This window comes from Stigmatopora argus, chromosome 10 (assembly GCF_051989625.1).
Source record: "Stigmatopora argus isolate UIUO_Sarg chromosome 10, RoL_Sarg_1.0, whole genome shotgun sequence".
Taxonomy (NCBI): Eukaryota; Metazoa; Chordata; class Actinopteri; order Syngnathiformes; family Syngnathidae; genus Stigmatopora; species Stigmatopora argus.
Window position 1 is genome coordinate 17,986,664 of NC_135396.1, and position 26,849 is coordinate 18,013,512.

Consider the following 26,849-nt stretch of genomic DNA (forward strand, 5'->3'; position numbering starts at 1 on the left):
CAACAAATAAAAGATTGAGTTCACACGCATAGTGAAGGCGAAAAAATGCAATCTTGTCAAACTTGTCTATTAGGATCCGACAGCCCTCAATGGCCACCATAAAAAAATTCAACTCTCTACGTTGCACGGTTTGGACATACGTAGCGAGAGAATCTTTTCATACACACACACACACCCATCGATAAATTACACTTAAGTATTATATATGACCGCCGAGATCGAAGCCTCGCCACCACTTTGGAATGCAGAAAATTGAGCTTCCATCTTGGTGCACTTCAATTGTTTACGCCTTTCCCAACGCGATACGAAATGAGCACTTCTGTTTTTTTGGCATAATTGATGAAAAGTGATGCCCCGGTGTCGCGAGTGGTTAGCGCGTCGGCCTCACAGCTCTGGGGTCCTGGGTTCACATCCAGGTCATGGCCATCTGGGTGGAGTTTGCATGTTCTGTGTGGGTTTCCTCCGGGTACTCTGGTTTCCTCCCACATTCCAAAAAACATGCATGGCAGGCTGATTGGACACTCTAAATTGCCCCTAGGTTTGGGTGTGAGTGTGCATGGTTGTCCGTCTCCTTGTGCCCTGCGATCGGCTGGCTGGCCACCGATTCAGGGTGTCCCCCACCTCTGGCCCGGAGTCAGCTGGGATAGGCTCCAGCACCCCCCGCGACCCTAATGAGGATAAAGCGGTTCAGAAAATGAGAAGAGATGGGAGAATGAAGCCTCGAAGGAGGGAGAGAAACATCAGTCTTTTGTAGTCTTGAAATCTGGTCCGCGTCTGGCAAATAATATTGTCCAGAATCCTGTCGTGGAATTGGTGGTAGTGCGCGCGATAATCTTGCGCTTGACCTCTTTGTGCGCTTGGAGCACCCGCACTGCGTTCAGTGGCCTCGCAGGTTTCCTCATATCGGCTCCTCTCGCGTTCAACTGTGTCACAAAACTCCTTTACTCTTGCAAGACAAAACTGTACATCCAGTCTGTTGTTCTGTAGTATTGAAAAAGCACGTCTGAATGCTCAAAAATGCCATTAAATGTGTGATAGGTTCACCAATAGACATTCCCAAATGCACGCACAAATAAAGAGACAAGACAATCTTCTGGGTTTTCTTGCAAGGAGAATCGAACCTTTCAGGTCTCTGCCCAGGTTCGTTCTGGGGTCACACACATCTTTTCCTTGTTTATTAGCATAAACCTGCACATCAATGTTCTCACCAGTAGGCTGTCTAATAAGCAGATACAATTCTTGCAATTTGGAATTTGTTAGAGCAATTGCACTAATTATAAGTCGGTTTAGCAAAGAGCGTAAGCAGGGGATAAGACAACACCCACACATTGTCAAAGTAGTAGCAAAACAGCCATTGATATCACCACGGTGAAGGCCAATTTTTTACACTTGCCGAAGGTCTTACCCACCAGTCTGCCCAGGCGAACAGTTCCACTCCAAAGTGCCTCTTCGTTTCTGGTTCAGGGTCTGCAGTCCTTCAACGGCTCTGATTAGGGACCAATTGGGTGACGCGTGGTTGAGTGCAACATTTCCAAACATTGCACACGCCCCCTGCTCCACCAAAAGTATATAAACCGTCAGAAGCATATCAACTGCTTTGCGGTCCTGGAAAGCCATGAGACTGGTGGCTGCCAGCTGTTCCTTCATTGGTGCAAATCCCTGCTCAGTATAATTTCCACGTTTTTTTGGACATTGTAATGGATGATGTTTAACCTATTCATATTTTTTATTTGGTGTAACCCAAAGAAAAATAGACTCCTGCTACAATTTGGCAACCCAACCCACCTATCTCCTCGACAATAAAACAGATACTGGTAAAAACAGTGAAACCAAAGCACATAGTCCTGTTTCTTTTTGACCGGAGTTATATAATTTATTTGCACCACTTCACCACCATAAGCCAAAACAGTTTGTCTTGGACAATGGGCACACCATGTCTCATCTACCGCATCCAGATTCAGACCATACTCTGTAAGGTTTAAACAGGTAAAGTTAGCCCAGTGGAAAAATTGGCTTGTCATTCACTGCTTTAGCAACAGGATAGACACCGTTTCATCTAGCACAGGGGTCTCAAACTCAATTTACCTGGGGGCCGCTAGAGGCAGAGTCTGGGTGAGACTGGGCCGCATCAGGATTTCCACAAGAAAAGCGCTGATAAAAAGCGCTGATAAAACATTCCAACATTATCAAAAATCTTATTTTTTTAACAAAAAATAATGAATTAAATAAATTAACTTAAATATGAATAAAAATAAATCAGTAATACAAAAATAGAATAATAATAATGAGCATACAGTAGATATACACTGGCTGGCTAATAATAATAATAATAATAATTGGACATAGGCCCTGTCGTCATTATCAACAACAAAAAAAAGCCTACTTGTCATCACACCCAGAAACTGCGTGTGATGAAATTGGTGGTGCTTCTCCATAAGCTGCGTTTACTCGGCAAAAGACCTAAATAAGTGATAGTTACGGAATCTTGTAATTTGGCATACTGCTGTTATGGATACAGGTCGCTTACCTCTCACTGTCTTTCACTTACCTTCAGTCAGCTAGTAGGAGGCAGATCACCACCCCAACATCTATTCACATTACCGCAAAAGGGAATGTGTTATGTTACCGCAAATTTAGAGTTCTGATGGATGTGGGGAAAAAACTGTCCTTAAGCCTATTTGTCCGTGCTTTGTGGGACCTATAGCGTCTGCCAGAGGGCAGCAGCTGGAACAGATTGTGACCAGGGTGGTAAGGGTCCCCTATGATGTTCCTGGCTCTACTGAGGTAACGAGGGCTGGCAATGTCTTCCAGTGAGGGCAGAGAGCAGCCGACAATCCTCTGGGCAGTGTTAATCACTTTCTGCATGGCCTTTTTGTCAGCCGCCGTGCTTCCAGCGTACCACACTGTGATGCAGTACGCCAGGATGCTCTCTACAGTGGTTCTATAGAAGGTTATCAGAAGCTTGGTGCCCAAGTTGTTCTTCCCAAGTACCCTGAGGAAATGGAGTCGTTTCTGAGCCTTCTTCACCACTGCCGTGATGTTTGTAGACCATGAGAGCTTATCCGTGACGTGGACCCCCAGGAATTTAAAGGACTGGACCCTGTCTACACATACTCCATTTATGAGGAGTGGGGCCAGATCTGTGCCGTGTTTGCGAAAGTCCAGGATTATTTCTTATATATATATATATATATATATATATATATATATATATATATATATATATATATTTATATATATATTTATATATATATACATATATATATACATATATATATACATACATACATACATACATACATATATATATATATACATACAAACGTCAATATATATATATATATATATATATATATATATATATATATATATATATATATATATATATATATATATATATATATGCAATACTCACAGCTCAAAGAGCAAAACATTTGTTATATTGTATATATTCACACACTGGAAACATTTTATGATTGAATTGGTGTATAAAAATTTGCGATATACGAGCTGAGCTGTAGAGTTAACCCTATGGCAGTTTAAAATCATTGTTGAGTGATTTAACATAGTAAGGTAGGATGAAGCAGATAGATTCTGCTAAGACCTCAACTTGGCATAATAAGGGCTGATGCGTGTTTGTGCGTATGAGCCACCACATTGTTGCTCAGCCGTCATGGCTAGAGAGGAAATGACGCATTGTTGCACATGCGCCGTGCAAATCATGTGGCCTGGACGATTTTTTTAAAAACTGTTGAGGGTTGTGATACAAAGTAGAAATAGTGCCTGGTGTACAAATAATGTACTGACAGCGCGTTTCATTCGCGCATCCACTTTACTACGCATGCGCGACTGCCAATTCGCGATTGCGCCAAAGGAAAGAGAATGTTGCTAGCGGTGAGTGTAGTGCAGTCGTTTTGACAACATTAACGTAATCAGATTTCAGATCTTTGCTCATCTTTTAAGTGGGCTGTATTGATAACGCTTCTGGAATTCGTACAATTTGACTCTCGTTCGCTTTCTTGGCAGTTGTGTTTTGGAACTACGTCCTCTGTTTACAATGGAAGTGGAGAGCTTTGCAGATTTACGAGTCTAATTTTTTTTTGCAGGAGCAAAAATAACAATCCTGGCTGGCTAGCTAGGCCGCTTTTGTGGCAGACAACTGGCCTATTTGAATACAAGATACGCCATATTGGATTCATTTTACGGCTTAAAAGTGGCGCAAACAATCCAGTGTTCTTACACGGGATTGCCGTTTATTTTTGTTATTGTTGTGAGGTACAGGCGACAAGGTATCGAATCCCTACCTCCGCAACCTTGACTGGTTGACGTCGTCGTTAGCTCATTAGCCGGCTAACGAGTTCTAGCGGTTCTTGGGCAGCAGTAGGTTGTCCAATTCATTCTAAAATACATTGAGGCACCTTGTTGTCTCGGCACTTTGGCGTGTTGTCAGTAGTAAGACGGATTTCCTTGAAATCGGTTAAATTTGCTCTGGATGAATGTGGGACAAAATGGAGACCCCAACCATTGTGTACGATTTGGATACGTCTGGGGGCTTAATGGAGGTAAGTGCCTTAAAATTCACTTTCCACATAAACACTCTTTGCTAATTATATGCACTCGTTACACGTAATGAATATTCATTGTTTCTATTCCTAGCACCTCAGTCAGTCAGTCAGTGTATTGTAATGTATTCTCCGACCATTACAGTTTAGTATATTATTCTGGTTAAGGAAGCCACAGTAACGAGCAATCGTCAATCTTGTCATGGAATGACAACCAAAGGCAAACTGCTGAGATTTAAAGTATGCAGTTTTTTTGAGAAGTCTGACAGACTGTGCAAAAACCCATCCCCAGCAAATTCAGACTCTTCTGGCGCCCCCGAAGTCTGAGGAAGTCGACAAGAGAAGTCGGAAGATGGGGAGAGACGCCCGGAGAAGCGGCAGGGCCACAAACCACGACACTTGCGATAGTTGTAGAGAAGGAGGTGATTTGTTATGCTGTGACCACTGCCCTGCAGCCTTCCACCTTCAATGTTGGTAAGTTGTCATTGTTTCCTCAATCCAGAAAGCTCGGTGACTGGTCTCGTGAAGTAACTGTGTTTGTTCAACTCGTGTACGGACGCAAGTCCTGTGCCTACTATGCTGCCGGTAAACAGATTTCATCAGGAAAATTTTGTTTTTATTTGTACAATAAAAATTCCCTCTCTGTCACAGCTGTAAAACCAGACGTACTGAACCGACTCGCATGACAATGTGGTTACTTATTAAAACGGCACTTTTCCTTAGCAGTTATACTTGGAATAGTGGAGCTGCCAAATACTATGAATCTTCCATAATTTACTACTCTCTTTATCAAACTACTTAATACGTCCTTTTTCGCAGATAATGTAGACCAGACATGGCCGTGATAATAAAAAAATGTGAAGTATGATCACCCCTCTTATTACTACATACTATACTACCGTATTTTCACGACTATAATGCGCACATAAAAGTCTAACATTTTCTCCAAAATAGACAGGGCGCCGTATAATCCAATGCGCTTTATATATGGACCAATACTGAAATTCTTATCACGATAAAATAAAATAAATCAGTCGATAGGACAACTACGGAAAGCAGCCTCTGACTCTACTATTTTCCTGTAGATAAAGTACTGCGCAGTGACTGCTGGGACATAGAGTCCTTAATACACCCAGTTCTTCAATACAGTTAGTATGACGGCGAGCACACTAATTTGGTGCTCGCCGTCATTTCGGCTGTATTTACAAAAGAAATCTTGCCGCTAAATGTTGGCGTCAGCAGAGCATTCAAAGCTAGACTGTGAACTATATATATACAATTACGCCAAGCAGCCCCAGACTCTACTATTTCCCGTAGATAAAGTACTGCGCAGTGACTGCTGGGATATCGAGTTCTTAATACACCCAGTTCTTCAATACAGTTAGTATGACGGCGAGCACACTAATTTGGTGCTCGCCGTCATTTTGGCTGTATTTACCAAAGAAATCCTGCCGCTAAATGTTGGCGTCAACAGAGCATTCAAAGCTAGACTGTGAACTATATATATACAGACGCTCCCCTACTTGCGAACATTCAAATTACGAACAACGGTACATACGAACATGTCTGCAAATTGCGTTTAAGTCGAAAAATGTTCGTAAGTCCAATTTTGTATTTTTTTCCGAGTAGTGCTTCTTTCCGCCGCTAATACGCCTGGCGCTGTGAGGGCTCAGCTCACCCAGCATCTACCTTCTTCGTTGCAATGCGGAAGTGCGTGAACGTATCTCCAGTGTGCAAAGAACCTTTTTCATTTGTATCATTAAATATCTCGTGCATCCATTATTGAATATGGTTGGTAAAAACCGAAAGGCTTCTATTGAGGGAGTTGCAAGGAAGAGGCAAGCCATTTCATTTGAAACGAGTGGCAATAATAACGAAGCTTGATGCGCGTGAGAGTGGTGAGCGTTTCACGGGCATACAACTTGAATCATTCGACCGTCAGTACCATTTATAAACAGAAAGATCGAGCAGCAGGACCCAAATATTGAACGTTGCACAAAGTTTGCAAATCAATTGAATGATGCCATACAGTGCTACCGCATCATTTGTGATGAAAAAAAGAAGAAAACTGTGCAATCGTCGTTAGATCGCTTCTTTCGGCCAGTTTCTAATACATAAATCTCTCTCTCTCTATACAGTACTGTACATATTCTCTCCATTTTATTAAATGTTTTTTCAGTACAAACCAATGCATGTTACTTATACAAGCCTTAAACATACAAATGCACTTATATAAACCTTCAATATACTTGTATAGGCCTTAAACATAAATTATAATACAAAATATAGCACTGAATCAACTTACAAACAAATTCAACTTATGAACAATCGCTCGGAACCTGACTCGTTCGTAAGTAGGGGAGCGTCTGTATACAATTACGCCAAGCAGCCCCAGACTCTACTATATTTCCCGTAGATAAAGTACTGCGCAGTGACTGCTGGGATATAGAGTTCTTCAATACACTCAGTATGACGGCGACCACACTAATTTGGTGCTCGCCGTCATTTCGGCTGTATTTACAAAAGAAATCCTACCGCTAGATGTTGGCTTCAACGGAGCATTCAAAGGTAGACTGCGAACTATATATATATTATATATAATAACACGGAGCTTGCCGTCATTCCCGGAGGCTTAAGAACTACAACCGCGGGACCCGGCGTTTTGGAAGACTCATTTGGGCAATTGTTTAATTCGGACACAGAAAATGAGGACTTTAATGGATTTGTGGGTGATGATGACGTGAGTAAGTTGTAAAATGTCTAAATAAAGTACAACCGAACTCAGTTTTGCTTCTGTTGCCTTTTTAAAAACATGTTTTTAGCGTGTGGGTGTAGCGTGCAAGAACCATATTTCCCAGCAGTCACTGCGCACCGGAACCCGGAAATAGGCTACTTCCGGTAGCCAGCGCTATTGCGTTTCGATGTTCGTCCTTATATAATATATATGCGTCTAAAAAACGGTGCGTGCTTTGTGTGTTTAAAATACAGAAATAGCACTCGTTACTGACACTGCGGCGTAAAATATGATGCGCCGAATAGTCGTGAAAATACGGTACATGTTTTCGTGCCTTTACAAAAATACAAGTACACAAGTACAATTAGCAAGTGTATTTATTAAATATCACAGTTACAGTCTTATGGAAAGACTTAATATGTCTTATGGAAAGTATTAATATCTAAATATGTTAAAAAAATAATTTAAAAAACAGGTTATCGACGTTTTAGTCCAAGTCCTCTTCGTCAGATTCGAGAGGCATTTTTCTTGTAAAAATATTGCTGTTGTTGTTGTCTTGACACTGTCAATACGATTGCCAAATTGAAGGGCTCCAACCATGTTGTCATCAGTCTCCTTCTGAGTGGCCCCATGCAGTGTGTTGACATCCCATCATCATGCCAGCTTCAGGACCTTATCTATGGTGCAAATCCATCATAATGCTGGTTCATTTTTTATTCCTCTGAGTCTTACTCCATACGAGAATTTGCAGTTCCGCGCCGGTGGCCAAGTGAAAGTGGCAGCGCTTTGTGGAGATGAAGGGTTGCTCTAACGTGCAGCACAACAACCTGGGCGGAGAGACCAGCCGCTACATCTCTGACCTCTTCACCACGCTGGTGAAACTCACAAGAATGTATTTTTATTTATTCGCAGCATACAGATCGCCACAACAGGCGTGCATCTCCAGGGGGGAAATTTATTCACTTTCTTTGTCTCACTCTTAACAGCTCATTAACATTAACATGGTTCCTCCCAGCTGAATTATGTACAAAAGAACGCCACAGTGTAAATTCATTTATGCTGCAATGGCGTGCTACGCTTTTAGCATATCAAGGAACGTCAATATTTAGACGGCATTTTTAACGGCGACTCCAAAAAATTAGTCTTTCTCCTAGAGCTGGGTGAGATGACAAAATTGGATTGGATTGGATTGGATAACTTTATTCATCCCGTATTCGGGAAATTTCATTGACAATAACAAGAAAAGGCATAGTTATAATTTAGACAGTACAGTCAAAGGCCGCAGAACAACAAAGCAAAAGCACAAAGTACAAAGTCAATGGGATCATTAAGAATCACCAAATCATTAAGACAGAAAAGCAGCAAAAACACAAAAACGAGCTACAAGTTTCGGTAGCAAAAACGTATAGACTCAAAAAGACGTAAAGTTGGACAAAAACTGGAACCACACACAGGAAGTCTTCCACAAGATGGGGAACTTCTGCAGACTGTGACCGAGGTAGAGAATATGCAGAGTCACTCTTCCAAGCTTATCCGCACAGTTCCTCAGTAGTCTGGAGCTGAAGAAAACAGCAGCAGGGCAGAACTCCTCAACTCCGTTGCTGGTAAGCGCCAACAGCTCTTCCATCTTATCCCACGATGGAATGGTTGGTCAGAAGCGTTGCCTCTCCTCCCGGCACTTTTGTCCAGTGTGACAGCGTAGGCATGGCTGAATGGTTCCAAAAAAAGAAGTAGCCGAAAGAAGCCAGGCTAACAGAACAAGGAAAGTTGTAAAAACATTAAAGTAAAAAGTACAAAGTAAAGTAAAAAGGGATGTATTAAGAAATATTAAAATGTAATTTAAAAATAAGATAGAATGGCTGTAAAACACAAAACATAAGAGTGCACAGAGCTACTCCCACTGGCTCCCGCGTGAATGGCGCCATCTTGTAAATTGTATCACGATAAAAAAAATATTAGTCTATTGATAATTATCACGATAACTATCACATCTTTTTTGTTTCAAATGTGAAACTTCAAACTTCTGTGAATAAGTAAATCAATTACTTTCCTCCTTATTCCAATATGAAAGTAACTTTTACTTTAGTTTGTAAGAAAAGAGACTATGAGATAAGATGACTTTAAAAAGTATTTTTGTTGTTCTGTTGTGCAATAAAGATGAGACAACTCCCTCCTTACACCGCGAAAAGTAAAGAATAAAACCTGGAGAAATTTTGAAAGGCATCTTTATTTTTATAAATTGACCTTCAATTCATTTCATGAAATAAATAAAATAATCAACTGAAGACATTGTTGGCAAGCAGACTATTTACAGCCTCACAAAAAGAAACTGAGTAAATTTATCTCACATATGGCCATTTCCCCAAAATTAAAATAAAAAACTTGGATAAACTTAACCCATATTAACCCAAAGAGAAGTTTTAGATTTTTGCAATGTTTTCAGAACATTTACATACAATGGGAAAACATCGTGATATCAAATAAGAAGTAAGAAAAAATTACAGACTCCTCAAATGAGGACAGCGAGTTAAGGACATGTTCAATAAGGGTGCTCTTTGCACAGGTACGAGGCATTCCCCAAAAAAAGAAAACGCCTGGGAGAATTCGCTTGGATCTTTTGCTGGGTCGGGTCGGTGTTGTCTTATCTCATAATAGTTTATTTTGGCCGTGTTATTGTCCTTTTGCGTTCATGCTCCGTGTTTTCCTCTATTGCTAACATGCTAAGAACATTTTTCCTCGTCATCTTCTGAGCGTTGGTCTGGAACAAGCGTTCATCTCGCAACAGCGCCCCGGTATATATACATACATACATATATATATATATATATATATATATATATATACATATACATATATATATATATATATACATATATACATATATACATATATACATATATACATATATACATATATACATATATACATATATACATATATACATACATATATATATACATATATACATACACATATATACATGTGTATATGTGTATGTATATATATGATGTGTATATATGTCTGTATATATGTGTATACGTGTATATATATACACACACATATATATATATATTGGATTGGATAACTTTATTCATCCCGTATTCGGGAAATTTCATTGTGACAGTAGCAAGAAAAGGCATAGTTATAAGTTAGACGGTACAGTCGCAAAGGCCGCACAACAACAAAGCAAAAAGTACAAAGCAAATCAAAGTAAATGGAAACTGGAAAATGGAAACAAAAACTGGAACCACACATAGGAAGTCTTCCACAAGATGGGGAACTTCTGCAGACTGTGACCGAGGTAGAGAATATGCAGAGTCACTCTTCCAAGCTTATCCGCACAGTTCCTCAGTAGTCTGGAGCTGAAGACAACAGTAGCAGAGTAGGGCACCTTGACTCCGTTGCTGGTAAGCGCCGACAGCTCTTCCAGCTTATCCCACGATGGAATGGTTGGTCAGAAGCGTTGCCTCTTCTCCCGGCACTTTTGTCCAGCTCCGAATCCCCGGCGGCACCGAGGTGTTGCTCCTTCCGCTGCGTATTATAACAGCTAGTCCCATGTGTGTGACAGCGTAGGCATGGCTGAATGGTTCCAAAAAAAAAGTAGCCGAAAGAAGCCAGGCTAACAGAACAAGGAAAGTTGTAAAAACATTAAAGGAAAAAGTATAAAGTACAAAGTAAAGTAAAAAGGAATGTACAGACACTCCTCAACTTACGAACGCAATTGGTTCCGAGCGATTGTTCATAAGTTGAATTTGTTTGTAAGTTGATTTAGTGCTATATTTTGTATTATAATTTATGTTTAAGGCCTATATAAGTATATTGAAGGTTTATATAAGTGCATTTGTATGTTTAAGGCTTGTATAAGTAACACGCATTGGTTTGTACTGAAAAAAAAAACATTTAATAAAATGGAGAGAATATGTACAGTACTGTAGAGAGAGAGATAGATTTATGTATTAGAAACTGGCCAAAAGAAGCGACCTAATGACGATTGCACAGTTTTCTTCTTTTTTTCATCATAAATGATGCAGTAGCACTGTATGGCATCATTCAATTGATTTGCAAACTTTGTGCAACGTTCAATATTTGGGTCCTGCTGCTCGATCTTTCTGTTTATAAATGGTACTGAATGTGCAACGCTCACCACTTTCTGACGCGCATCAAGCTTCGTTATTATTGCCACTCGTTTCAAATGAAATGGCTTGCCTCTTCCTTGCAACTCCCTCAATAGAAGCCTTTAGCTTTTTACCAACCATATTCAATATTGGATGCATGAGATATTTAATGATACAAATGAAAAAGGTTCTTTGCACACTGGAGATACATTCACGCACTTCCGCATTGCAACGAAGAAGGTAGATGCTGGGTGAGCTGAGCTCTCACAGCGCCAGGCGTCGGTATTAGCGGCGGAAAGAAGTACTACTCCGAAAAAGACGCGAAATACAAAATTGGACTTGCGAACATTTTTGGACTTAAACGCAATTTGCAGACATGTTCGTATGTACCGTTGTTCGTAAGTTGAATGTTCGTAAGTAGGGGAGCGTCTGTATTAAGAAATATTAAAATGTAATTAAAAAAAAGATAGAAGGGCTGCAAATCACGAAAAACATAAGTGTATATGTGTACAGTGGTACCTCGAGATACGAGCTTAATCCGTTCCGGGACTGAGCTCGTATGACAAGATACTCGTAACTCGAGGTAAAGTTTCCCATTGAAATGAATGGGAAACAAATTAATTCGTTCCAACTCTCTGAAAAAAACACCAAAAACAGGATATTGGATTGAAAAAAAATGTTTTATTTCTTATAATTCGCCATATATTGACAAAGTAATAAATAACGAGTTGTTTAATAGAAATAAAGTGTTTAATCTAACTAAAATTGGGCGGATTTCGCCGAGGGGAGAGAGAGACGCACAAAAGGGGCGGGGGGCTTCGGTTTGTTTTCCACACAACGCACTCGTAAACAGAACAAACACTCCACCCTCACGTTCGCTATCCATGGGCTGTTTGCTGTCGTACTATTCCCTTCAAAATATTCCGAAAATGATGCACACAAATGTCCTCACAATCGGAGAACGCACGACCACTTGCCAACGAGCAGCAGTCTTATCAGCGATCGCCCCGCTGCTCATGGGAGCTTCGGGGGCGCTGGCTAGCGGCTCCCTTTTAGCTTGTAGCATCTGTGTTCGCATCCCCTCGAACGGCGCCTATGATAGAGTTGCTACCGGGGATGCTGTAGCGAGCCAGTGCCCCCGATGTTCTTATGAGCAGCCAACAAGCAGAGTCTTTTATCAGCGATCGCCCCGTTGCTTATGGGAGCTTCGGGGGCGCTGGCTAGCGGCTCCTTTTAGCTTGTAGCATCTGTGTTCGCATCCCCTCGAACGGCGCCTATGATAGAGTTGCTACCGGGGATGCTTTTGCGAGCACGAGTATACTTCATTACCCAGAAAGCCCTCTTTTCACCGCGCATGCGCGTTGTGCGTTTCCTGGTCTGAATAGCTCATCCGGTGCTCGTAAATATTGTTATACACGAAAGATATGCCAAAAAAAATGCCATGGCAACCTGGCTTGGTCGCATCACGAAACTTTGACCGCATCACGGGCGAATTATTCGATCGAAATTTCCCCCGTAAGACGAGCATTCCGTATGACGAACGGTCGTATGACGAGGTACCACTGTATATGTATGTGTGTGTATATGTGTATATGTATGTGTGTATATATGTGTGTATATATGTGTGTATATGTGTGTATATATATATGTCTATGTGTATGTATGTGTGTGTGTATCATAAAAGAGAATCATAGAATCACAGATCATAAAATTTCTACTTGCGTTTCCCGCGTAATCCACAGATTTTTATCAAATCAAACAGCGTAAAATATTTAATAAAAGTCGTTCATAGTGTGCCCTAAGCACACCATGTGCTTGCAAGATGGTACTTTTCCTTATGAAATTAATTCTTTAACTCGTTTGTTCGACATGTCTAGCTGGGCGGTAGCAAGACTTGTGAACACTTTGATAACAGCACTTTTCTTTTTCACTCGCTGCATAACTTTCTTTGGGCCCATGATGGAAAGGAAAGATTAAAGCTGCATTAAGCACATGAAGAAAAACTCAGGAAACAATGTGTTAGAACTCCGTGAGAAAGGAGGGTCGAAGACGAACAAATCAGGAACTCACTTCTGGAGTGACTTCGCCATGGTCCCAGGAAAAACATGAAAAAGTGCCCGGAAAGGGGGGCTTTTGATTGGTTGGCATCCACTATCCGCCCGCGTCTACCTAGAGCGCACAATTTCGGGCTGGGGCCGTTCTGCCCTGTCGCACAACTGCGCCTAGTACGGTATTCTAACTGCGTGTCCGGCTTCATGGAGATGTGGCTCCCTTCTCACATATGGTAGGCCAGTGGTGTGTGCGAGAGCCAATGTTAGAGCAACTCTTATCACGAAAATTTCAGAATAAAATACAAGATGTTTGAATTTTTGAGATTTTGTGTTTTTTAACTTAAAATCTCTTTCATATCTAGAGATAAAATATTCTCATTGAGACTTTTCGCATGCAGAGATATTTGTAAGTCGAGGCACCACTGTATATCGGTGAAGTGGCATTTGTTAATGCATTGACAGCAACCATAGTGGTGATGTATTCTATCCACTTTCATTTAAATTATTGACCAACATGCTATCTTAGCCACACATGTACAGTGGGGCAAATAAGTATTTAGCCGACCACCAATTGTGCAAGTTATCCTACTTGAAAAGTTTAGAGAGGCCAGTAATTGTCAACATGGGTAAACCTCAAACATGAGACAGAATGTGGAAAAAAACTGAAAATCACATTGTGTGATTTTTAAAGAATTTATTTGCAAATCATGGTGGAAAATAAGTATTTGGTCAATACCAAAAAGTTAATCTTAATATTTTATGTACCCTTTGTTGGCAATAATGGAGTTCAAACGTTTTCTGTAACTCTTCACAAACTTTTCACACACCGTTGCTGGTATTTTGGCCAATTCTTCCATGCAGATCTCCTCTAGAGCAGTGATGTTTTGGGGCTGTCGTTAAGCAACACAGACTTTCAACTCCCTACACAGATTTTCTATGGGGTTGAGATCTGGAGACTGGCTAGGCCACTCCTGTATACAGTCGCACCTAGACTTACGAAATTAATTTGTTCCAGATTTTCTTTAGTTGAAAATTTCTTAAGTACGGCAGTACTTTATATGTAAATTCTCTAATTCGTTCGACATCCTCAAAAAACTACCGACTAAATCCTTTAAAATTGATCCAAGTGTCCCAATATTGTAGGGAAGATGTGAGAAACACAAAAGTGAGAAAATGATTAAAATTATTTAATAAGCCATTAAAACAAATAAAAATGCTAAATGTATTCATGTTGAAGTGCGGGTGCACAAGTGTCAGGAAGCTAACGTTAAGCAACAGAGGCAGAGCACAAACTCATGAACACATTTAATAAACAAAATTAAGAATTCAAAATAGTATTACATTGAACTTTGAATCTGTTTCATTAATGTTTAATGATTTCTTTGGCATTTTATTTATCGCCACTGCTTCTTACCTGTTTGGATTTAATTTCCACTTCAGCAGTGCTTGTTCACAGACTTATTTGCCCCTCTGTAGCATGAACTTCATTCAATGATGATACAGTAATCCCCCAATATTGCGAATAATGTAGACCAGACATGGCCGCGAAAATCGAAAAACTGAAGTAGGATCACCCTTATTATTACTACCATACTACAGGTTTTTGCGCCTATACAGAAATACAAGTACACAATTATGAAGTGTATTTATTAAATATTACAGCTATAAGCATATGAAGACTAATGTATTAATTTCTAAATATAATCTACACTACTCCCTCTTTTTTAGCAGATACTGTAGACCAAACATGGCCACGATAATCGATAAACCGCGAAGTAGGCTCACCCCTATTATTACTACATACCATTCTACATGTTTTCACGCCTATACCAAAATACAAGTACAATTATCAAGATGTGTCGTTATTAAATATCACAATTACAGTCATATGAAGACTATAATGCATTAATATCTAAATGTAATCTAGAAATTAAAAAAATGTAAATACTTTAAGTACAGTCGTACCTCGTCATACGACCGCTCGTCATACGACATGCTCGTGGCACGACGAAAATTTCAATCAAATAATTCGCTCCCGATACAATTAAAATTTCGAGATGCGACCAAGCAAGGTGGCCATGATATGAGAGGCTGTTTATCATTGTAGCACACTGTCTTTTTTGCCGCATCTCTTTCGTGTATAACAATATCTACGAGCACCGAACGAATTATTCAGACGAGTTTTGACCAGGAAACGCACAACGCGCATGCGCGGGAAAAAATAGGGCTTTCTGGGTAATGAAGTATACTCGTGCACACAGCCGATAGGCAATGGCACTCTTTCTTAGAATAAAACTTCATTACCCACAATCAATACGTGGGTAAGATCAGCTGTTGCATTTCCTGTTATTATCATCTAATACGAGGAGTATTATATTACTTCTCGTTTGCTGCTCATAAGAACAGCGGCACTGGCTCGCAATTCCCTCTTTGTAATAATTCTGGTCACAACTCTCTCTCATAGGCGCCGTTCAAGGCGGTTGCGACCAGAGATATTACAAAGGGGGAGTTGCGAGCCACTGATGTTCTTATGAGCAGCGGAGCGATCGCTAATATTACAAGACTAGCACTTCTCGTTGGCAAGTGGTCATGCGTTATCCTATTGTGTGGACATTTGTGTGCATCATTTTCGGAATATTTTGAAGGGAATACGTAGTACAACAGCAAACAACCCATCGATAGCGAACGTGAGGGTTGAGGCATGGCAAACAACTAACCCAAAGAGAACGAAGGTAAAAAAAAGATTAAAACAAAATTAGAATTCAGTTTTGTGTAAAGTTACGTTAAACATATGTTTGAGTGTCTGTATATATTAATCCAAGTTAATTTAAATTTGTGTGTTCCGTTTACGAGTGCATTGTCGTGGAAGGAAAAAAATAACAAAACCCCCTGCCCCCTCTGTGCGTCTCTGTCTCCCGTCGGGGAAATTCGCCCAATTTTAGTTAGATTAAACACATTTTATTACTATTAAACCACTAGTTATGTTACTTTGTTAATAGATAGCGAATTAGAAGAAATAAAACATTTTTTCCAATCCAATATCCTGTTTTGGGTGTTTTTACAGAGGGTTGGAACGAATTAATTTTTTTTCAATTAATTTCAATGGGAAACGTCGAGTTACGAAAAGCTCGTCATACGATCTCAGTCTCGGAACGGATTACGATCGTATGTCGAGGTACCACTGTACTGTACAGTAATGAAAATAGTTCCTCCGCTTGATTTCAATAATAAAACAGGTTATTGGAGCTTTAGTGCAAGTCCTCTTCGTCAGATTTGAGAGGCATTTTTCTTGTACAAATATTGGATTGGATTGGATTGGATAACTTTATTCATCCCGTATTCGGGAAATTTCGTTGTTCCAGTGGCAAGAGGGTGAGGATGCAGGAATAGGAAAGGCATTTTAGACATAAATAGATAGGTAATAAGTAGGTCAAGAAATAAATACATGAATAAATATATAATTAAATAAGCGTGTTGCTTAGCACATATATACATACATACATACATACATACACATAAATGTACATGCATGCATACGGTAGGTCTTAACACCCAGCCATTTTTTTGTTAAAGAGCCTGACAGCTGATGGGAGGAAGGATCTGCGGAAGCGCTCCTTCCTGCAATGAGGGTGCCGCAGTCTATTGCTAAAGGAGCTTCGGAGGGACTCCACAGACTCATGCAGGGGGTGGGAGGTGCTGTCCATGATGGACATCATCCTGCTCAGCATCCTCCGCTCTCCCACTTCCACTTCCAAATATTGCTGTTGTTGTTGTCTTGACACTGTCAAGACGATTGCCAAATTCAATGGCTGCGACCACGTTGTCTTCAGTCTCCTTCTGAGTTGCCCCATGCAGTGTGTTGACGTCCTATCATCATGCCAGCTTCACGGACGTATCTACGGTGTAAATCCCTCATAATCCTGGTTCATTTTTTTTCTAATTCCTTGGAGACGGAGGCGGGGTGTCTTAGTTCACACGAGAATTTGCAGTTCAGCACCTCGGAAGATGTGAGCTTCGGGAGGTGAACAACGGCGCATGCCGGTGGCTAAGCGAAATTGACAGCGGCAGCACTTGGTGGAGAAAAACGGTCGCTGCACCGTGCAGCACGTAAAAATGAGCGGAGAGACCAGCCGCTACATCTCGGACCTCCATGCTGGTGGACCTCACGAGAATTTATTTTTATTCATTCGCAGCATACAGATTGCCACAACACGCGTGCATCTCCAGAGGGGAAGTGCGTTCACTTACCATGTCTCTCTTGTAACCGGACGCCGGACCCCATTAACTTTAACAAAGTTGCTACCATCTGAATTATGTACAAAAGAACACCATAGTGTAGATTCATTTATGCCACAATGGCTTGCTACGCTTTTATCATATCAAGAAAACTCAATATTTAGGAGGAATTTTCAACAGCGACTCAAAAAATATAGTTTTCAACAGGTGATGTGCGCAATGTGAATTACACTCGCAAAAAACGGCAATTTATCTAGGCACTTTATATGATATCCGGCGCGCCCATTCTCCTATTGTATATCCCTTTTTCGCCGCTGAGAAGCGGTGCCCTGACTTGCGCCATTTTTCGTCTGTGTTCCAGTTGCTAGTTTAGTGTAAATTTAGATTTTTTTAATGCTTTTTTCAAATACTTCAGAAAAAAATCTGAGATGAAATGATTGGCGGATCACAAAGTATATTACAAAATTGTCTCTTATCTCTCATTTTCTGAACCGCTTTATCCTCACTAGGGTCGCAGGGCGTGCTGGAGCCTATCCCAGCTAAATGCGGGCACAAGGAGACAAACAACCATTCACGCTCACACTCATACCTAGGGGCAATTTTAGGCAATTTAGTGTCCAATAAGCCTACCATGCATGTCTTTGGAATCTGGGAGGAAACCGGAGTACGCGGAGAAAACCCACGCAGGCCCAGGGAAAACATGCAAACTCCACACAGGTGGATTGACCTAGATTTGAACCCAGGTCCACCACTGTGAGGCCGAAGTGCTAACCGCTCTGCCGCCGGGCCGGCCATTACAAAATTGTAAATACTTGAATTACTATACTCACAATGTAAATATTTCATCTCCCGCTTGCTATAGTTAAAAAATGCAGGTTAATGGGAGTTTGACAACTTGGTCTCACGCCGCCTGACGACTACTTGTCAGAAAGAGCCGGAGGAGTACGCTGAGAAGATCGTGAATTACTGATTGATTCGACGAACAGAGCCGTCGCACCTCCAACTATACATACATCTTTGCTGCCGACGAGACGGCCGTTTACATGGATTACTCGAGCAGTCTTACCGTTGAGAATAAGGGAGTCCAAGAGGTCCCCGTGAAGACAGGGGGTCATGACAAGTTACACGTTACTGTCATGCTGACCGCTCGATCCGACGGATTTAAATGCTGACCGTACGTCCTTCTCAAGAACAAGCGACCAATTAAGGAGATTGTCACCAAGTTCAAGAATACCCTCCATCTTTGTTGAGCTGGCCGCTCCTTCTTCAATGACGATCTGACTTCTGAGATTCTGCAGAAGATCATCGGTTCTTCTATGTTTGGCAAGCGCCTTCTTGCCTGGGATTCATACCGTTGTCACATTAGCGATGCCACCAAGAAGCAATTGAAGAAGCTCTATATTGATGTGGCTGTGATTCCAGGAGGCTGCACCAAATTTAGACAGGCCCCCGACGTCTACTGGAACACCCCATTCAAGGTCAAAGTCCGACAGATCTACGAGAACTGGATGTTGCACGGCAAGAAGAGCTACACCAAATCCGGCAACATGCAAGCACCATCAATGGAAGTTTATATGAAATGGATTGTCGATGCTTGGGATCAGCTGCCAAAGGATCTAATCATCAAGTCGTTCAAGGGATGCGGACTGACCAACGCTCTCGACGGCTCGAAGAATTGCCAGATCCATTGTTTCAGGTCAGACGGCCCGATTCAGACTGGTTTGCAACTTCTCCAGCAAGTGCCAGCCAATGCTGGCGACGATGAAACTCAATGCTGATACGGAAGGTGATGTGAATGACGAGGACCGCTACAACAGCAACGTGTCACTTGATTTTCACCAGTGAATTTGTAATTCCTTACCAGTAATCGCCTTGTTTTTTTGCCTTTTGTTAAATAAATATGCATATGTTACCTGGTTTCTCTTTTCATCCATAAAATTTACCGCATCTTCTCGAAATTGAACGACACCTCTAATTGAAAAATAGAGCGGCATGTCGTTGAAATAGAGGTTTTGTGGTAATTTGTTTGCACCCTCTGAAAATAACACTCGGAGGGAGAGAGAGAGACAGAAAGAGAGAGCGAGAGAGAGAGAGACTTTGCACGGCAACACGCTCGTAACATAAACAAATTTAAATGAACTTGGATTACTGTACAGACACTCAAAAATAAGTTTAATCTAACCTTACACTACATTTTATCCTCCACCCTGTCTTTCAGCCGGAGTTTTTAAAAGGAACCCATCGAGGGTTATTTGCTTTTGTCTTCCCTTCAAAATGTTCCAAAAATGACGCGCACGTCCTCACAATAGGATAACGCACGACCACTTGCCAATTTGTCAGGGTGCCTCTTTTCTATAATATCAGAAAACTCTTGCCACTTCGCTAACATGTCTTTGTAGCTAGGCAGTCCACCTCTTCCACCTCCTCGCTACTGAACTCGCGCAACACCTCCAAATGTTCACTCTCCTGGAGCTCGATCAATTACTGTGTTGTCAGTTCTCCAGCGACAATGTTGTTCACGTCTGCCTCGTCAACCTCCAGCCCCAAGGACTTTCCAAGTGACACCATGATCATCCCTGACAATGATTTCATCATGTACAGCAGGGTTCAAAATTCACGAAGGGTTAGATTTGTGTTATCTGTCACATCGAAGCATTTCTTATTTAAATGCTTCGTGTACAGTTTCTTCAAAACCATCAAACCATCAAAAGCCTTTATTGTCATCATACACTGCTCCATATAAAAAAATTGGTGGTACTCCACAAAGTGTGTTTTCCCAGTAAAAAAACCCATAAATAAGTAATATAAAAATAAAATTACTTATTTATGTTTTTTTTTTTACTGGGAAAAGAGGAGATGAAAACCATTTCCGGAAAGACCTTCTTTCGCTGATGCTGAGCCCCAGGACAGCTTTATTGAAGCGACTGTCCGTGGCCACACTCAAATGCAACATTCTGCGACGAAACGGCACATTGGAGAGGCCTGCAAGATGCCTCTAAACGCCCTACGCAGCCCATTCAAAAATTTCTAGTTTCTTTAAAGTTGGAAATGACTTGTTGGTCCATGGGCTGGAGGAGTGGTGTGGTGTTGGGTGGTAGATAGAGGACCTTGATATAGTTGTATTCATCAAGAATTTCCTCTTCGAGACCAGGAGGGTGACCAGGAGACATTTCATTGGCAGGCTTTTCTCGGTCGAATACGTTTTGACTGCCGGACGAAAGCACAGATTAACCCATTCTGTTAATAAATCACGCGTAACCCAAGCTTTAGAATTTGCGCACCACCTCACATGGAGTTTTTCTTTCGAGATATTTTGTCTCTTGAAAGCACGTGGGTTCTCCGAATGGCACACCAGCAGTGGATTGATTTTACAGTCACCACGGTCCTTCATAGGTGTATAGCCCGGTAGTCCCTTCCCCTCTGCCGTGATGAACGTCCACTTGGGCATCTTTAAAAAAAGACCAGTTTCATCGCATGTGAACACATGTTGGGGGATGTAACTTTCCTGTGTGATAATCGAGGCAAAGATGTTGATGAATTCACTGCAGCTTTCGAATTGGAACTTGCTGCTTCCCCGTGTCTAATAACCGAGTGTAGTCCAGATTTTTTTATTTTTATTTTCGAACCAGCCATGACTCGCTTTAAAGCAGGGGTCTCAAACTCAATTTACCTGGGGGCCGCTAGAGGCAGAGTCTGGGTGAGACTGGGCCGCATCAGGATTTCCACAAGAAAAGTGCTGATAAAACATTCCAACATTGTCAAATATCTTTATTTTTTAACAAAAAATAATGAATTAAATAAATTAACTTAAAGATGAATAAAAAATAAATCAATCAGTAATAAAAAATAAATAATAATAATGAGCATACAGTAGATATACACTGGCTGGCTAAGTAGAGAAAACTAATTATTTTTATTCCGTTTCAAATGTCTGTATTAACAGTTCTTTAACCTTTAACTTTCTGAACTTGAATGGAACATTGAACATGAAATATTCTGAACACGGCTTCTCCCTCCTACTTCTTGCTGCTAGAGGCCTGGCAGCGCTTCTTCTCACATAGCTGAGTCACATTTGGCTTGAGGGAGGAAGCAGTGGAGACCCTCTGTCGAGCTTGAATATGCTCATCAGTAAGTCTGGACCTGTACTTGGACTTATTGAAGTTCAAGGTGGAGAAGAGCTTCTCACACAAGTATGTGCTCCCAAAAAGGCACATGGTCCGCTTGAACATTCGGGAAAGTTCAGGGAAGCTGGGGGTCAACTCTCTCAAAAATGGCCCAAGCTTGTCTGCTTCTCCACTCACCTCCCTGAACTTGACTTTGAGTGCAGAGTTGCACTGCAGGTCAATGAGCTCCATTTGAAGCTCAGGAGGGGCATCTTGCACATCAAAGGAGAAGGGGTCCGCAAAAATTTGAAATGTGGCTTTGTGTGTCTTGAAGTCTGCAAACCTGTGATCAAATTCCTCCTGTAGCTTCGAAATGGCCTCAACATACTTCTCACCACTGAATGGTGTGCCTGCATCCACGAGAGCCTTGCATTCTGGGAAATGGCAAAGGTTTGTCTGAGAGAGCTGGGCTTTCCATAACACAAGTTTAGTGCAGAATGCTCTCACGTTGTCATAGGCAGCACTGACAAGTTGCCCCTGGCCTTGTAGCTTCTTGTTTAGTACATTAAGCTCATGTGTGGTATCAAAAAGAAAAGCTTAGTCCATGAGCCATTTGGGATCACTTAGCACAGGAACAGCAACCCCGTCTATCTCCATTAAGTCCTTTACTTCTGCTCTCAACTCAAAAAATCTCTTCAACACGTTTCCCCTGGTGAGCCAACGTACCTCAGTGAAGTAGAGCACATCCCCGTATTCTGACTCCATTTCCTCTAAAAAAGCACGTAACCTTCTGTGCTTTAAGCCCCTGGATCTGATTTGGTTGATGCATTTCACAACGACAGACATCACATTGTCAAACTTCAGGCATCTGCTGCAAAGGGCCTACTGATGGATAATGCAGTGCAGAGCAATGTCCTCCTCCACACCCTCCTCTTCCAGTTTTTTTTTGAACAAGTGCTACCAGTCCATTCTTCCTCCCTGTCATTGATGGGGCTCCATCGGTTGTTATTCCAACAAAGCTCTTCCATGGCAAACCGGCATTCTCAATGGCATCACACAGCTGGTGAAATATTTCCTTAGCGGTGGTCTGGCCATGCATTGGAATTACTGTGAGCAACTCCTCCATCACTTCAAAATTGTCATCAACACCACGGACATATATTGCGAGCTGGGCAGTGTCTGTGATGTCTGTGATCTCATCAAGAGCCACTGAATATACACTGAAACATTGTGCTTTCTCACACAGTTGATCATAAATGTCAATTGACAGGTCAGAAATGCGCTCTGCCACAGTGTTGGCAGAAAGGCTAATGTGGTTGAACTGACTTCTTTTCTGGACAGACAATATGTGCAGCCTGTAATATGCACTTTTTGATAAATTCACCTTCTGTGAATGGCTTTCCTGCTTTAGCAATCAACTCACAAACGGCGTAGCTAGCTTCAACTGCTGCATTACTGTCTTTGGTAGCCTTCTTGAAGAAATCCTGTTGCCTCAGAAGACGTGTTTTAAGACTGGCAACCTGGTTGGCTCTCATCTCCCTGGTATTTTTCGTACTCCTCAGCATGTCTTGTAGTATAATGACGTTTCGAATTGTATTCCTTGTGCACCGCAACTTTTTCAGTGCAAATGAGACACGTTGGGGTGCCCCTGTGCTCAACAAAGAAATATTGCACTCCCCACTTTTCTTGAAACTGTCTGTGCTCATCACCGACCTTTCTCTGCACGGCAGGCTTTGAAAGAGACATCTCTGGGGCTCTGTAATATGTGTTTCCACTTGGAATGAGTCTCGGGTTGAACTTTAACTTTCAGTCGCGCGGGTCTGTGGCGCATGCGCACTTTCGCTCTCCGATCGTATTGGATTACGGCAGTTCTCCGAATTTCTCAAGTGTCATGTTAACGCACTTACTGTTAAGTTTCAGTTTTACTTGCGGAGATGGCTACAGACACAGGCTGGATCACGGATCATAGCGCCTCATTCAGTTCTATGCTTAGAGCACCGGAGGACTGTGCGCGCCGAGCGGAGTGATCGGCTTCACGGCTTCTCCTCCGCCCAGCTAATTGGAGGAATGAATGAGTGAGTGAGCGAGGCACTGGACAGTCCGTCCGATGTCCCGCCCTCCAGTGCCGTATACCTCACCGTGATTGGTTCATTCAGCTCCGAACACAACAAGTGTCATTCATATCAGTCTTGCGGGCCGCACGAACATTAATCTTTCATATTAAGACGGGGGCCACAAATTCTTGTCCCGGGGGCCGCGAGTTTGAGACCCCTGAAGTGTTCTGAAGGTGTTGAAGGCTCCCCTTTTTCAGATCCTTGCTTTATTTTCAAATCCATGTAAATTCCGCTGGCTTTTTCGCATATTATTGACTCGGTAATGCTTTCTCCTGCTAACTGTTTATCTTTTATCCATATTAAAAGAAGGCTCTTCATCTCGTCATGAATGTCACTGCTCAGGCGGGAAAAATTATGGTTAGTCCTTTGTAAGGCTTCTTATCCCTAATTCCGTCCTTCTGCTTCAGAATGGTGCATATCGTTGAAGTATTCCTCTCGTATTGGCAAGCAACCTCCGCCACGGGTATACCACTCATATTTTTCAATTATTTCATGCTAAATATTGATTGTCATCATTCGCCTTTTCTTTGCTCAACTCTTCATTCCACCTGCTTGCTTTGGACCCATTGTTGTTCCCTTCTTATTCTGCACTGACTAACGGGAAAAGAAACACGGGGAAATGCAACACTCCGCCCAATGCTCGTAGAGATCTTTGCACGAGGGAGATGCAGCGCTGAAGTGCGCTGAAATCATAAGCAGCCTGTCGCGTCTCTGCCATCTCGTATGCTCGTATCTCAAAATATGTCTCGCATCTCAAGGTAAATATTTGCTCTGAATTTTACTCGTATCTCAAATTGCTCGTCTGTCGGGGCACTCGTATGTCAAGGTATTACTGAACTTTATATGTAAATTCTCTAATTCTTTCCACAGTCCTCACACAACTACCAACTAAACCCCTTAAGGTTGGTCAAAATGTCCCAATTTTGTAAGAAAGATGTCAGAAACACACACAAATTACAGAAAATGATCATAAAAGTATTTATTAATGTCTTAAAATGAATAACATACAACATCATGTTGAAACGCAGGGAAACAAGAGGAAGCTAATGGTGGGCAACATAGAGAGACAGCACGAACACATGAACACACATCTAATAAACACAGCATTAAGAATTCAAACAACAATGTTAACATTAATCAACAACAAACATTAACATTTTATGATTTATTTGGAATGTAACTTTATTAGTCGCTACTGGTTCTTACCTGCTTGGTTTTAACTTCCCCTTCTGCATTGCTGGTTGACAGAAATTTTGGGGGGGAAAAACTATCCAGCGACGATCGTCTTTGACGACTGTTAGCAATGCTTCTATAGTGTAACAAACAAACGTTGTTAAAATGGGCAATTGCATGATCCGTGAAGACTTTTTCGGGATGTTTTTACTTGGATCTTTTTCATATCTTGAGGCACTCATTTGCTTTAGTAACCTGAAAATTTCGTACCTAGAGACATTCCTAAATAGAGATATGACTGTATTCTCTTGAATCATGTGAGAGAACTCTTCCTCAATGTACTGTTTCACTGCCTTGACCTTTGCCATTTTTCATTTGTCTTATGCTTGCGATTTTCTGCGTGAATTTTGACATAACGCAGGGAATTTAAGAAGCATTTTCAACGCCGATTCAAGATCCATGCAATGCTGAAAGAGGCTCGGCATAGTCTTTCTGTTCGCGATGTGAAATGTCATCCGAAAAAAAGGCACAACATCCTTCTCGGCTGTTTGTATTATTCAGCGTGCCATTCTTCTTTTGGATACACACCCAGCCTTGCGTAACACCCATTTCAGTGCCAAAGAAGAAGCTGTTCACAGACACCTGCCATTTCTCATCTCCTGTCTTCCGCTTACGAGTTTCAGTGTGGAATTTGACATTTTTATGATTTTTCTTTTAGCACTACTGAAGCCGCGAATGTTGAAGCCACGAAGTGGTGAAGGATCACAGTATTGGGACAGGCTTATTTCTATGTTTGATTAAAAAAAAAAAAAAAAGACAATGCTATTTGATATTCTGTTTAAAAACTGACAATTGACTCACGATCTGATTTGTTCGAATCACAGTGACCCACCACTGAGTGAAGAGATGCTTCCTCCAGGAGAATGGATGTGTCACCGGTGCAATGTTCGAAAAAAGGTGGGTGTGTAGTAGATTTGTGAAATTTTGGCAATTCTTTTAATTCATTCTGAACCGGTTAGCCACACAAGGAGCCTATCCCGGCTAACTGGGGGCACCAGGCGAGGGATAGCCGGCCTTGGCCAGCCAATCGCAGGGCACAAGGAGACAGACAACCATTCACGCTCACACTCATACCTAGGGGCAATCTAGATTGTCCAAGCAGCCTTTTATGTATGTTTTTGGGATGTGGGAGAAAACCAGAGTACCTGGAGAAAACCAACGCAAGTCTGGGAGAACATGCAAAATCCACAAAGTGAGGACCAACCTGGGATCGAACCCACGACTCCAGATCTGTGAGGCCAATGCGCCAACCACTCGGCTTCCAGGCCGTCCCTTTTGGCCATCCATCAAGCTAATTTGGTTTTGAGCTGAGCGTACCTTAGCTCCGCTCAGCTTTTATTGTCATTATACAAGTAAAATGAGATTCAAAGCGTTGGATACGCCAAGTGAATAAATATGTATTCCAAGTGAGAACAGCAGAGCAGTCTTTTTACGTCTGAAGTCCAGGATGAGTTCCATGGTTTTGGAGACGTTTAGGACCAAGTTGTTCAGAGCACACCACTTGCTCAGTCTATGGACTCAACAACAAACAAACACACAAATAATCAATATATAGTAATGATAGATAAATAATGAATAAATAGTAATAGATAAATATGTGGTGAACATAATAAATAAGTAGTAATAAGTCTTGCCTAGGTCCTAGGTGCAGTTGAGTATGGTGACAGCCCTTGGGAAAAAAACTACTTGACTGTCCGTCCT

At 41.6% G+C, this 26,849-nt stretch overlaps 1 protein-coding gene across 7 annotated transcripts in view; it reads left to right on the top strand.

Annotated features, from left to right (window-relative positions):
• Positions 1-26,849, top strand: part of phf12b (PHD finger protein 12b) — a 90,354-nt gene that overhangs the window by 3,380 nt on the left and 60,125 nt on the right. For 4 of the 7 annotated variants that reach the window (XM_077610594.1, XM_077610597.1, XM_077610600.1 and 1 more), the window contains exons 2-3: positions 4,855-5,036; positions 25,973-26,045. In XM_077610594.1, coding sequence (XP_077466720.1) covers positions 4,855-5,036; positions 25,973-26,045 — 255 coding nt within the window. Of the gene's footprint in view, positions 1-3,643; positions 4,563-4,854; positions 5,037-25,972; positions 26,046-26,849 lie in introns of those variants that run through there. The other 3 variants (XM_077610596.1, XM_077610595.1, XM_077610601.1) reach the window with 3 other exon arrangements.